The sequence below is a fragment of the Macrobrachium rosenbergii genome, chromosome 5 (assembly GCF_040412425.1).
Source record: "Macrobrachium rosenbergii isolate ZJJX-2024 chromosome 5, ASM4041242v1, whole genome shotgun sequence".
Classification (NCBI taxonomy): domain Eukaryota; kingdom Metazoa; phylum Arthropoda; class Malacostraca; order Decapoda; family Palaemonidae; genus Macrobrachium; species Macrobrachium rosenbergii.
The window spans coordinates 56,203,994-56,218,993 of record NC_089745.1 but is presented as its reverse complement, the minus strand read 5'-3'; the positions used below and the strand labels follow the sequence as shown (position 1 = coordinate 56,218,993).

Sequence of the window (15,000 nt, the reverse complement as noted above, 5' to 3'; positions counted from 1 at the left end):
TTTGTTCTAACTGAAGTCTTACAGCCTCATAAATACCTGTTGGCATAATTAAATTTCTCTTTTGTTGAAGACGTGAAGTAATTTTCTTGGAAACGACTCAGAGTCATCGAACTTTCGTCAGTCTTTATTTTTATCCTTCAACTCTGCTCTTGGAAATGGATAACGTATCCTGTGTTACACATGTCTGGCTTACGAGTAGGAAAATTCTCTCTCTCTCTCTCTCTCTCGCAAACACACACAACCTTTTGAGTGTAAAAGGAGCTCTAATGCGTTTGTTCTTGGTGTGTTCTCTCTGGGTCCCAGGATCGGATTTTCGACCAGAGGGCCTCGTTCGAATTGCCGCAGTCATGCACCGGGGGGTAGATGTAAACCAAGATTCGTCCAGAGTTACCCGATGACGTCATGCAGGAAATGCGTGGTTGGGAAGTCTCAAAATTCGTGCTTTATGTATTTTGCTTGACTCTCTCTCTCTCTCTCTCTCTCTCTCTCTCTCTCTCTCTCTCTCTCTCTCTCTCTCTCTCCCCCCGTACGTTTTCATAATGTTTGAACCAGTAAACTCTGTTGTTCAAACAAATTGTAGATCTGATTATTCACGAGTATTGTGTCAATTCTCTCGTGCTTATGACCTAGTAAATTAATTCAAAGTGAATATAAGCCTTTTGGGTTAGACATATGCCAAATAGATTTGTAATTAACTCTCTTGCAACTGCAAAGTTGAATATTTGTATGTGATTGCATATAGGCTATGAAGTTTTTTTTTCTCTTGATACGTACTGAATCATTTACAGCTGTAATTCCACTTTGATGATATACCCGGAGTAGATAGAGCGAATTGGATATCAAACGGCATTTGTAGCTTAAAATTTGTGTATATAAAATATAAGATTGATGATAAAAATTCTTTTATATATATACAGTATATATATATATATATATATATATATATATATATATATATATATATATATATATATATATATATATATATATATATATATTGTGTGTGTGTGTTGAGAGAGAGAGAGAGAGAGAGAGAGAGAGAGAGAGAGAGAGAGAGCGAGAGAGAGCCAGTCATCCCTCAGGATGCTCAGGAGTCCGCCTACCCGATATAGGACATCCTCATCAGTGGCCTACTCACCTTGGCTCCCTCAACTCTACGTCTGCCGTTGCCCTGCCCTGGGACCTGGCTGCCAACTCTTCTATCTTGTTTATCATCGTTTGTTAGCTGGACGCGCCGATAAACCTTTTCCGTAAACAAGCTTTGGTATTTTTAGTTGGCTTCTGCGGTTATATGCTTCCATTTGTGTGCTATTTCATTGGGGGGAAAGTCTTGCCACACGCTCCATGGCTTATTTGATGATGTTATTTAAAGAAAATTATTATTTCTTCAATAAATGGTTAGCTATTTATTATTATTGTTATAATAATCATAACAATAATAATAATAATAATAATAATAATAATAATAATAATAATAATAATAATAATAATAATAATAATAATAATAATGAGATGGCGATTTTCATTAAATTCTTAATCCCATGTAGCAATTTAGGTCCTAGTTTTTCTCATTGTTTATTCCATGAAAAGGACTTTCTCTCTCCCTGCTCTTAGCCATTTATTGCACGTGTAACTCGATTTAGTCTCCATAACTTCGGTTACTCTATGCAAAGGATTAGATAGGTACTGTAGAACACATAAATAGACAGCGTTCAGTATTTTTTTTTTTTTCAAAATCCCGGAATAAAGCCTTTCAACTCTCCTCCTGCATTTACTGTTGCCATAACCGTCCCTACCTGTATAGTGAAACTTTTTATCCTTATTCTCGTGAATATAACCATATAAGAACTGAATTGTAATCAGTTGTATTTTTTCTGAACTGAAAAGATGTGCCAGTTGATACGATGTGAATCTTATGGCGGTATATTGAGGTCGATTTGTTTTCTTTATAGGTAATGAGGTGATTAAGTTATAAGTGCAAAGAAAGAAACGTAAAAGTGAAATACAAAACGCCCCGGAGATGCTGCGGACTAAAAAGTAACACGCATTAGTAATCAGTGAAGCAATTGTCTTTCTATTGTTCTGATCGCCTTAATGTATTTTGCAAGTGTAATTAAAAGCGTAGGTGGATGTGAGTAGGAGTTGCGGGAGAAAAGAAGAGGAGGAGGAGGAGGAGGGGAAGGAGGGGGGAGGACTAAAGGAGCAGGTTGGCAAGGCGAGATGGGCAGCCAACGTGATAACCGCTCTTCGACCTCGTGTTTCTCCGGGGCGGGTCCCACCATGGCTTTGCATTCCAAACATCACAATGAGAAACGCAACCAAGAGCTCCTCCTCAAGCGCTTCACCCCTGATACTCCCAATTCCTCAGCTAAGTCAGCCTTGACCTCCGCCCGCAGGGCCGATAAGTCCCTCATGTCCAAATCTCTCACACTCGACCTTGAGAAGGGTCAGTATGGGCAGGACAATGCAACGAAGTCTCGCACTCGAAAAAAGAGTGAGTTGGAGAAATCGCTCAAGTCAGTGCAACGCCAGACCCCGTCCAGATCGTCGATGCGAATGAGCAGTTCCATGAGCGAGAAGGAGCAGTCTGGTGATAATAAATTGAGCCGAATTCGTGACCAGGCTCAGAACGGCACAGGCTCCGGTAAGACCGCAAACAAAAAGCGAGATTCGGTGACTGGTAAGACCTTAAGCACTACTGAGAAGAAGAGCATCGCGAGTGCTGGTGAAAACATCAAAAGGGCGGATGTCTTTGAGAGACTGTCTCGACCGGATTGCAACAAAGGTGTCACGAGATCCGAACACGGGCCTGGTAACCGAATACGTGACCGCAGCCCGGCCAAGACCGGCCGAAAGAGTCCGCAAGAGAAAAATGTCGCTGCTGATAAGCATCAGAAGGATCGCAGACCTGCCACAGGAGATGCCCCTGCGAAGAGTGCACAAAACAGAAAGAGAGACTCAAGTCCCATCAAGAAGGGAGATAACAGAAGAAAAGTAATTTCTCCACAGGGGACCCTGAGGGGAAGGAAAATAACCCACGAGAGATTACCTCATACTGAAGAGGACAAGGACGGTTCCAGGGAGAAACTGGAAAAGGATAACGTTCCAGAATCGCCCGATAAGGACTTGGAGGAGACACTGGTGGGTGATGATGCCGATAAAAAGTTGGCGGTTGCTTTCCCTGGGGAGGTACAGGGCAGAGACATACCCCCAGAACCCAACCACGGGGCACCGCTTGTCGGAGATAGCAATGGCATAAGAGGGAGAAAAGGAAGATTAGAAACCGCAGCTAACGGGAAGTTAGGTCATAGTGTCATGCCTTCTCCCTCCCTCGAAGGGGCCGCGGTTACCGACAGTTCCTTCACGTCAAAACAGGTATCACAAAATGCACATTCCTTTCAGAGTACTTCTCTTCCTACCTCTTGCAAAGATAAAGATAAGGTGCTAAATGGGGCTACAAAGGAGTTACCGAGATCGCCGGAAAGTCTCCCTAAAATTACGAGAAGAGAATCTAATCCCAGAGGCATTGATTCATCTCCCGTTGAGCTTTCGAAAGCAGACGTTATGATGAAGGTTAGACAGCGTGTCCCATGCGAAATTAGACGGGATACAAAAGACGTCGTGGACGATGACAAGGACGTGTGCGAGACGGAGAAGTGTGAGGATGATGACTTTTATAAGATTAAAGTACAAACTCGTCTCGTGAGTTACAGTAACAGCACCTTGATCATTAGAAATACTTCTAAGAGCGACAGTGCTGGCGATTTATCTGGAGGAGGAGGATGTGGTGGTGATGGGGATGTGACTGGAGGTGGAAGTGAAGGAGGAGAAGGAGGGGAAGGGCAGGCAAAGGAGTGCGAGACGTTCCACCCACAGCAGCATCCTACTCCTCAGAATCACACCTTGCAAACCTCATCAGTGCCACCAGCATCCGCGCCACAATCAACTGAAGTGGATACTGACAGTAAGGTCCTTGACCTGGCCTGTCATGAGATGAAAGAAGGGGAAAGAAATGGAGAAGAGGACACGGCGCCCTTAACCAGATCGCGCAGCATGAGGCTTAGACTCAGTCAGTTTGTTAGCAAAGGGAAGAACTTCCTGACAGATGTCTACAGTGCCACACAAAGTAAGTTAGAACAATACACCAGGGTCGATCCGTCTAATATTAGGAGCGCCAGCCGGAATAACATAATGACCACTTCTTCTCCCGCTGTCATTCTGACCGACAAAGTTCCACTCCACGCCTCCTTGCCAAATGACAGTGACAGCGGATACTACAGCATTTCGACGTCTTTGGAGGCGATGCAGTCCGTCTCCTCGGGAGGGCCACCCCGGAGTGCCTTCCTCGCGGGGAAACACCTGCGACGTGGCTTCTCGTATCGATCAAGGGAATCCTAATTCATCGCTGGCAGGTGGGCTGGTTGACACACCTGACAGGAGCATCGTAAAGAACGACGGAGGAAAGGAATCTGTTACGAAAGGAAATGTCGGAGAGGAAGTGGAGGACGAGGAGGAGGAGGCGGCACTGCCTACGCCACCCGAACCTCACGTGAATTTCACTCTGAACGAAGACTGGATTAAAAAGAATATATTATGTACTTGTAAATGTAATAAAAATAAAGTTAAAACCGCTGCGGAATCGTGCAGTGCTAGTCAGGAAGTAGTAGCAGCCAATACCAGTGATAGTAGTTGCAGTAGTGATGGTGCAGAAACCGTGATATTGGACGAAAAGTATTGTACAGCCAATAACGAGACAGAATGTGTAAATGTAGAGAGAAATGAGGAATCGGAAAGTTCCGATGCAAATGAGGCTGTTGACGCAGCGACCAAAGACTTGGATGATGACTTGTGTCTGTGCTCCTGTCACGAAGGCGAAGAGAACCAGCAGCTACACCAACTACCGCAGGAAGTACAGGAACTCCTAGATGCGGACCACGCAAGGTAATTACCATGTAATATTTATAATTATCATAAATTCCTTTAACATCGTTTTCCTAAACTTTGTTATTATTCTCTTATCACAGTATACTTGATCTGTTTCTTTCATAAAAATTTCACTGTTGATAAAAAGTGTTCTGTCAATCCCAGAGATTATAAACAACAATATTTTTTTTCTTCATTAATGGGACCAATTTTTCTTCATTAATGGGACCATCTAAGTTGTCCCTTTATCTCCTCACCTATTCTCTATTGTTATGTTTAGCCCTTGTGGCAAGATTTATGGCCTATTGTCTTGTAACTTAATAATAACAATAACAATAGGTTCTAAGATTCATAGCTCCAGAGAAGTAGTTGGGGACGGTCTCGGATTACCGTTGTAACGTTTTCGCATATGGCTTCTTCAATGATGTTGTTGTTCTTATGGTTCTCTCTCTCTCTCTCTCTCTCTCTCTCTCTCTCTCTCTCTCTCTCTCTCTCTCTCTCTCTCTCTCTCAGAATATTTATGTTCATAAATTTCTGCGGTTTGGTATAAAGTAAACAGAAATTATGATTAATGAATAGTTATTTGATTTCCAAGAAGAACCCTGCAGAAGAAGTCATTTTATCATTAAATGTTTTTATAACTCATCACTCAGAGTGGAGTTGGTTTGTTATTACTCTGGTTATTTTCATTTTTCTTCTCTGCCGAACTTTGACTCTGAATTCTCTGACAGTTTCGGAACGGGCAACACAGTAAGACCATGAGAGATAACGGATGTTCCAATGTGCCTCCTATGTAACTGCTCGCCTCCACCGGCCCTGACAGTATATATGACATGTATTTCAACTGAATTTAGTTGTATTTATTCCTAAGTCTGTTCTCCTTTGGAGTCGACGGAGCACAAAGGGTAGAGCATTCAGGTTTTCAGAAAATGTGTACGGATGAGGGTGTCAGCCCCTCACCCTTTTCTGGATTCCCTGCTACCGCTGGTATCCATTCATGTCTGGGTCGACTGGTGGTGCTGTTTCAGGCGCAAACCACTGGCGTTACGAATGTGGGCTCAAAGCATCCACCCGACGTGTCATTATACATTGAGTAGGTTGATGTCTAGCACACTTAAATCAGATTTCCATCTCTCTAACAGTTTGGTTTTATGAATATTCAACAGCAAAAATAACAGTTACTCAAAAAATAATGAAAATAAAAAACTTATCAAAGTTATGACTTTGGGAGGCCTCTCGTTATGTATAGAATTTTACAGAATCATTTGTCTTGATCGAGTCACATATTTTTTGATGAAACATTCCCCTTTTGATAGGGCATGTTTACAACTGAATTACAGTACCCGAAAATGATGTTTTATTTCTCAGAAAGAAATTAAAATCCTGGAGCCTTCCCTCGGTAGCAGCACCTGTATCTGCGTCCGCCGCGGATACAGTAGAAAGGGACTTCTCGTTTAGCTAATAGCCTTGGACCCGTATAATGGAGATACCTGCGAGTCAAATTACCTTAGAACCCCGAGGCGGCGGATGTTCCCGATGTTTTTAAAACGTCGGTGTCCCTCGTCAACCGAGGAACGGGAGTGATTGTTATAGAACATATGACTGCTGTAATAAGATTCCTTGTGTCTCGAGTGAAGCTGTTCTTTTCAGAGGCTGTTAAGGGGGTACCTATTGTTGTTCTCTCGGGGCAGTTTTTAGTGTCACGGTAAAGGTATTTAGACGCTAATGAAGGATGGTGATGCAATAAAATGTAGAAGTGTACAGTAAAGTACTTAGTCGGTGGTCATTCCGTAGCTCTGAGAATTTCGTATGTCGCTGAGCTACAATGTGTACTGTAACTGTCTTCAGTACACATCGTGACTCAGTCCCATTCTCTCTCTCTCTCTCTCTCTCTCTCTCTCTCTCTCTCCACGTTAATTTTCTTCCTTGAATCTTCACAAAATACACGATTTCTTGTTGGATGGTTAAAGTGGAAGCTGGTTTGGACGAGAAACTTGGGCATAAATTCCTTAATGTGAAAGATGCTTCATAAAGCTCTCTAAACGAAGCTCAGTTCCACAAAGACATAAGTAGTAAGTGAGATTTCTTCTATAGTTGGTGATTTATTCCGATTTATTTTCATAATTAATAAGGAGAGAGAGAGAGAGAGAGAGAGAGACTTTATTTTTAAAGATGATTATCAGGGATTTCTTTGTGGTGTTTGATGTTTGTATGAGAGAGAGAGAGAGAGAGAGAGAGAGGGGGGAGTTTTATTACACGAAATGGCTATCCGATAATCTAAGGAAGATTATTTCGTGTAGAGAAGAAAAAAATTGACCAGTCAATTTGTCCTGCCGAAAAACTGTCGAGATGCCTGGGAGGCTGAAAAAAATGGAGCGTGGGATAATGAAGGGTATGCCACATAACGATAATCCTTATAATTGGCGTCGTTGGAACTTTTGGGAGGATGTAGTCTGATACGGACCAAGTGGGAAGGACACTGGTCCTGGGTGGGGGAGGGGCTGGGGGCTGTGGGAGGGGTCGCACCAACCTTCCCTGTTAAGTGAGGCTGGTAGCTTGGGAGTCAATTATTATGAATTTCTCTCGACTCAAATTTTGTATCTTTGTTTAAAAGTGTTTGTGTATTTATTTATATTGCTGCTGTTGCCTTGGTGAATGTTAACTCCTTTTCATCTTGAAACTGTAGGTTTTAAGACGTAGTTATTCTAGATATTTATAAATGACTCTGATCTTTCTATGGATAAGATTCTTAGTCTCATTTTAAGCTGTGTTGCCTTAGCAGAGATCTTTTTCTGTATCCAATAACACTACGATAAACTTCAAGGAAACGTTTCAGAGCCGTAGATGTATAAAGCTAAAAAAAATTTTAACTTTTTTTCAGTACCCCCTCACGTTATATCATAATGGTTATAATAGTTGTCGTTGATATATCATATGTAAAATGATATAGTATTTAAACATAACTTTTCACGCATTTCTGGTATTTCGGGGTATGTTAACTAACGTTTTGTTTTTGAGATCATCGACTGATTCTATTAATATACTGAAACCAAACTAAGATTTCATCCCAACACTGTCGTCAACCAAGCTTGCAATTGATGCAACCATCTCATCACTGTTGACTGTATGCCATTTTTTTGTGTGATCTCGTTGTGACTTATGGTCCGTATTTATTTGTCTCAGACGTCATCATAGGCCGCTGAAACCTTATGTTTGATCAACTAAAATTTTACATCGCTTGTCGGTCCATTACCAAGTTGCGTCTGGCTTCATCGAAGCCACATCCGAATAGGGGGTCCTGCATTATCCTGCCGCGGATGAAACATTAGAACCAGGCCGGGTGATTCACACCTTCACCTCATTCCGAACTGGATGCCAGGATTCCAGTGATGAATTTTTAAGTATGAGGATGGATCCAAATAGGCTCGTGAGAAGTCTGACTGTGTAGTTTTTTCCATTTGTTCAAGTGTGATGGAGTTTGGGCGGGTGTTTACTTTTCTGCAGAAGATAATAAAAATTCGAAATGATTTTGAAATGGAATTGAAAGCCTTGGCATTTATATAAACAGAACAGTATGCATGGCTCGCCTCAAACGTTATACGTATATAAAACAACATACAGTTCAAATTAAATCGATGTTTTGTCACTTAATTCTCAAATAACAGCGAAATACCACAACAAAAACAGAATGAAATTTAAAACCAGCCCTTTATGCTCAAGATCCTGTTTTGGCGTAAGCTAGGAGAGCTTATCCTACTTATGAAGGGGACCCATTTTTGAGGAAATCCCTTCCTGTTATGTTGGGTAGTTTGCAGTAAACAAACACCCGTGCTGCTCTCGGTTTTTTTTTTTTTTTTTTTTTTTTGAAGAATGCCATCGATTTTTATGTAGCTTTATGTTAATTTTTTGAAAAGCTGTCTGCTCTGAAGATTTTAGAGCAAATTTTATTTTAAGGAGGTCTCTTGTTAACCACGGAAAATGTTCCCGTTCTTTTTAGAAATGAAATCCTCATCATTTATGCATTAAATATATATATATATATATATATGTGTGTGTGTGTGTGTGTGTGTGTGTGTGTGGCGTGTGTGTGTTTAGTGTGTGTGTATGTGTGTGTGTGGCTGGGGCGGGAGTGTTGCGTGAGTGAGTGAAAGCTTCGGTGACGTTATTAATAAATGAAATCTCTAATCGATGGTTGGATGCAAAAGCATTATATTTTGTGGTATGTGGAAAAATATTTTAAGATCATGAATAGGCTTAAAGTATTTTACCGCACTTACTAGAAAACCTCGAACTTATAGCAAACCTCCATAACCATGTGGCTAGGGTTATGCCCATGCCCTTTGACCTAGCTTCAAGGAAAGCAGAGTCGAAAGGCCTCAGCGCGATGCCCGTTGAGATGACCTCCTTGTTAAGTTGAAGAAAGATCCTTTGTCAAGGCTGACTCGAAGCCGATTGAATATTATGGATTAGACGCACATGCAAAAAACAGAGTAGAGTGAGTAAGACAAAGAAAAGTCGCCCCCATGTTTTTTGCATATGAGCAGCTGGGTAAATCTCGTCTCCCTCTGTGGCGACATCTGCAGAACGCAACGCGGAATGGAACGACGGAGTAGCATGAATCAGAAGATGCGAAGGGCTTTGAACACATCTCTTGGGCATTATGTGGTGTGGCCATTGTGCACACTCTGCGAGTTACATCTGTCGTGGAGCGATATGACGTTATTAAGGATAAAAATATTAAAGTAAAAAAAATGAGGTTTGAATAATTCCGGAGGATACGCTGTAAAAGGATCAGATTGCGGGTTCTGGTTTTTTCAGTAGGGTTATTAAGACTAATAGCAACCCAGCTTGTAATTATAGTAGATAACCGACTGTTTTTAGCGCGAGTTAAATTTGGTGGGTATATATATATGTGTGTGTAAGTTTGTTTGTGCGCAGATGTTAGTGTCTGAGTTTGTTCTTGTTCACACATTTTCTTCATTAGTCGCCATGTCTGGAGTTTTATCATTCTAATTAATCTTCTTGTCTGCCCAAGGCAGAGAAAACCAAAGGAGGTGCGTATTGTTCTTTTCAGCATCTTGCTCTCATCAACAGCGGAGGCTCGGATTCTCATGTTACGCCACACTTTATCTCACATACGAACGGTTGTATTTGAACCATAGTGCACCTTGAGAAAGTGGTCCGACGTCTCCGCTTACTACGCCTTTTTTCTAATCCCCATTTCTTCTTCCATTTTTTTCCCTCTCCTCTTTGCCCTTCTGTAAACTTGGATGTTTTATGTATTTTCGCTTAAGTGTTCCTCTGTGCAATTCAGTTATTGTATAGCTGAAAGGGTGACTAGTTTGTTGTAATTGTCTTTTTCCTGTTCGTGCTTGTTCTTCGCTCTATCATATGTGTGTGTGTATGTATGTATGCACCCATGTATATATGAATGTATATGTCCTACTCTATACAGACTTGACACACTTAGTCCTTAAGAGGAAGAGAGGTCGCCTTGGTATCCACTTACTACTCGTAAAATGCTTCCTGCTGAAAAACTCGCTTCGCTCGAAGCGAGATTATTTTTGCCTTTGTTATTAAGGGATTTATTTTATTTTCGAGGTTTGTACAGTAGGTCGGTCTCAGGTGACCTGCCCTCCCAGTGACGCTAATTATAGTTTTTATGAATGTTCATGGTTTAAGCCATTATGTTATTTTCTCACAAAATACGGTGCAGGGTATTTCTGTATTTTTATCCATGTGTCTTTCCGTCTCTCTTTATCTCTCTATCTTTGTATCATTGGCAGCATTAACACACACACACACACACACACACACACATATATATATATATATATATATATATATATATATATATATATATATATATATATATATATATATATATGTGTGTGTGTATCATGGAGAATTACCGCTTATACACACGTGAAATTTTAAACTGAAAAGTATTAAGCCACATGTACACCTAATATCGAATTCACCATATCTTGGGAATAACTTACACCCAAGGGGAATTATAATTGATAAGTGCATCTGCCCCAACAGCCGAATGGATGAATTGACTGTATCATTGTATCCAAACCAAAAGACGCAGGTTCGGGTCAGATGCACTCTTGGGTGAAAGTTATTCCTAAGGTATAGTGAATTCTGCATTAAGGGAAATTTGTCCCAGCAATTGTGGATATATATATATATATATATATATATATATATATATATATATATATATATATATATATATATATACTCGTATATCGATGTGTCCACATTTTATATGCAGATATTTTAATATGATTAAGTATGGTTTAAATACGCATATACTGGTTTTTCTTGTTAAATCTCACAGAGAAGATAGCCATAATTTCTGGTAGGCTGAAGCGTAATTGGGTGGTAGGCTATTATTCAGTGTCCTTAGAAGGCAAGGTAAAAATAATAAGGTTTCTCAAGGTATTTTCGATGCGATTTATTTTTATATTTTCTCTGACGTCTTTTGTTTTTCTTTTTATCCTTTTATGTCCTTCAATTTTCTTTTTATAGATCTGTGCATTCGTTTACATGATTTTGTTCCAGTTATTTAACTATAGAAGACGTTCTGCGTCCAACTCGATATTTCTATTAGTCTCGCGTTCATCTGCAATATGTTTGCATTTTTATTAGTCTCGCGTGCATCTGCAATATGTTTGCATTTTTAACATTACGTCTGCTGGCTTCTACTCTGTTTTACGGTGCAGCTGGGAACTTTCTTGGCATGAGTTGTAAAGACAGTGCAACTCCATGAAAACAGTTTTGGTGAGCTTGTATATTTCATTGCCCAGGTGTGAATGCGCTCACACGTCCACGCACCATACCTAAATTTAGTCCAGCGTGCAAGTGTTTGGTCAAAATGAAATTGAAGTTGTGTACAAATTTAGTAAGGCGTCTCGTTGCTGAACGTATTACTGTAAGGTAAATTCGTCGTAAACAGCATTACCTGTGAAGTGTGATGTTCTATAGTAACTGTAGGGAAATTTAACTTAACCTTTTAAATAGAAATGATAGATTTTTGAAAAATAGAAGCCTATCCGTATGAAGTAATTTATATATATATATATATATATATATATATATATATATATATATATATATATATATATATATATATATATATATATATATATATACAGTTCAGCACCTTCAGACCATAAACAAGTAAATTAAAATGGAAATGAACAGCAAGTACTTCCAGTATGCAGATTAAACACTAGTTACACGAGGATGCTCCTGTTATGTAGACTTGTTTCTGCGTGAGTGTGTTTGTTTGTGTATGCCTGTGAAGGACACGCCGTTTGCATGTTGTATGAATCGGCATAAAGTAATTAGGTATTAATATCCCGTACACCCTTGTAATGACACATTGGAATGTCAAGGCTTTACTACTGTACGATAACATAGTATACTGAGATGAAACCGACTGTTGTATTATAACGAAACGACCAGTCACACACGCACACACACACAAGGTGCAACTGAGAGAACCGAGAAACAATTCTGATATAGCCGAGTGATTCTTTGTTTGCCGTGTTGCTGGCAAGGTCATCAAAGGGGTCGTAGGGGGGTCGGGGTGAGGGCAAGTTGAGGCAGGTGTCATGGCATGTGGCGTGCAGAAGGTAATGTAATTAAACCATCACCTGAAGGAGACGAGATGGATGGGTATTCGATCTATGGAACGTCCTAATGCAGTACTCCCTTGCTGCCAGCGCTAGTTCATGCAATGACAGCCTTAATACAGTTTTAGTAAGGTTGCATTTGGCTATTCCCATTTCTACATTGCATGAGTGTTTGGTATTATTTCTTCCACTGAGGAGGTTATGTTATTTGTTCATCTGGTCTGTTTGTCTGTTAGCAGGATTACGTAAGAGCTGTTGAAATGATCACATGCAGTACTAAAGAACAATGAGAAAGTTTGCATTTTGAATTTATAAAAAAAAACCCTGGAATGAAACACTGAGGCAGTGAAACTTTGACAATGAAACGTGTTGAAGACAGTCCTTAAGTGACCGTTAGAAGTTTAACTCTAATGTGAATTGATCAAAGGTCACCGTTGCGAATTGATCAAAGGTCACCGTTGCAATCTGTTAACTTGATTAAATGAAAAGTAATGAACGGATTTTGATGAGTTTTTGAAAACCTTCGTTTGATAACTTTCTTAAGTTGTTCAAGTCCCAGGGGAAATTGGTCAAATGTCAGGGTCTTTCGCATCCTCGTCCATATTCGTGATTTCCTTTGTGCACTGAAATGGCAGGAACGTTATTTTCTTTCTCTTTTTCAGTACGTGCTCGTACACACATCAATATCCCAAAAAATTAAGTTCGCGAACAGTCTTGATTTAAGGGTCAAAGGCTAAATTCGCAGATTTTCTGCTGTTTCATTTTGGCAGGTGTAACAGTTGTCATAATAATGTTTCCCAAAGTCAACAGAATTTCGGCAAATATATTTTTGTGATACCGTTTTGTATTATTGTTAATTGTAATGGTGATCCAAATATAAAATTAGTTGTTGTTGCTATTTTAAAATATTAAGCGGCCGTATTCCAGCAAGGGTCCATAAATATAATAAAAATATGACCTAATGTAACCTTTTATTGGTCAGTGACGAAGGCAGACCGGCTGAATATTTATGGTATTCTTTTTATGTGGCATTCTTTATACGGTGAAATGATACACTAATACTCTTATGCCCTCAAGGAACTATGAATGACATATTGTTAATGAGCTAACCCTCGTGTTTCTCAAAGGAGCCATGAATGACATACTGTTAATGACTGAGATTGTTTTTCATAGCGTGTCGCTATCATATTCAGGAGATAAATACCCTCCTTTGTCTAGGCAGTTGTACTGGTCGTTAAGTTCTCTTCTGAATGACATGGGAAGGTCGTATTGCAAGCCTTGTCAACATGGCAATGAATGAAATACACTGTATAGGATACCCTACCCGCCCAAAGATATTGATAAGGCCTTGGCCCTTCAATTCGCTTCCTTCATGTTGCACATAACAAGTGGAGGTTAGTTCCTTGATCAAAGGATTAAATGGGCGCTCTTGGCTCCCCTCTTGGTGATTGGATAAAAGATTGTGCTTTCAGGATGTTGCTTCACTTTCTATTCCCTGTGGAGTCTAGTAGTTATTATTCATGTGCTTATTCTTTTATTCTTTTCTGGGAACTTTGACCCGGAATATGTACGACAAATTTAAAGGTAGATCATCAAAATTTGAAACGCTGTGGAGCCAAAATATTAAACACTTGATTCAGATGACCATGACGAGTGAACATTTTCTTCAGAGCTCCAATTGTACAAAAATAAAATTGTTACTCTGACAAGCAAAACAATTGAATGGATTTTGCTTGCAAATTTTTTTACATAGTTTATTTTGGTTTTAGCGCATGGGCTGAAGATTTCGATCTATCCATCTATCTGTCTATCTATCTATCTATCTGTTAACGTGTAAAAAATGCCTAAAACTGGTTAGATTTTTCCTTTAATTTCATATTTATTTTAACCTTGCTATAGTGGAGGTGATGCGAAGAATATTCTGAACTGCTACGAGATTTCTAAAATGTGTTTTTATTTATTTATTTATTTATTTGTTTTATTTTTTATTAATTTCCTTTTTGGTTATCGTCATCTTCATTCTCGTTATAAATCGAGATACTCGAGAAGAATCTCACTGAACGAGAAACCGACTTCATATCAGGAGCAAGAGCCCGTGCCAGGATAAGGCTGGTTTCATCGAAAACAACAGTGAACACTGTGTAGTGTAAGATCTTGTAACTAAATATTTTTCAGTGGTCGGCTAGATTTCTTAAACCACAAACTCACTCTCTCTCTCTCTCTCTCTCTCTCTCTCTCTCTCTCTCTCTCTCTCTCTCTCTCTCTCTCTCTCGTAAATACTACCACATCTGCAGATATTTTTAATACTTTGCAGATGTGTAATAATCTTGTTAATCATATTGAAAAGGTGAATTTCAGAATCTTTCTATTCTTAAAAAAAATGAGAAATTGAATGAAAAATAATATGGGGCACAAGTAAAGAGTTTAGATC

The 15,000-nt window shown here is 39.7% G+C and overlaps 1 protein-coding gene across 1 annotated transcript in view; it reads left to right on the top strand.

Annotated features, from left to right (window-relative positions):
• Unc-76 (fasciculation and elongation protein Unc-76) overlaps nucleotides 1-15,000 on the top strand; it is a 74,889-nt gene that overhangs the window by 15,850 nt on the left and 44,039 nt on the right. Inside the window, 2 exon segments of the mRNA XM_067104433.1 lie at nucleotides 1,953-4,344; nucleotides 4,346-4,941. Of these exon segments, the coding sequence (XP_066960534.1) occupies nucleotides 2,281-4,344; nucleotides 4,346-4,941 (2,660 nt within the window). The 5' untranslated portion in view covers nucleotides 1,953-2,280.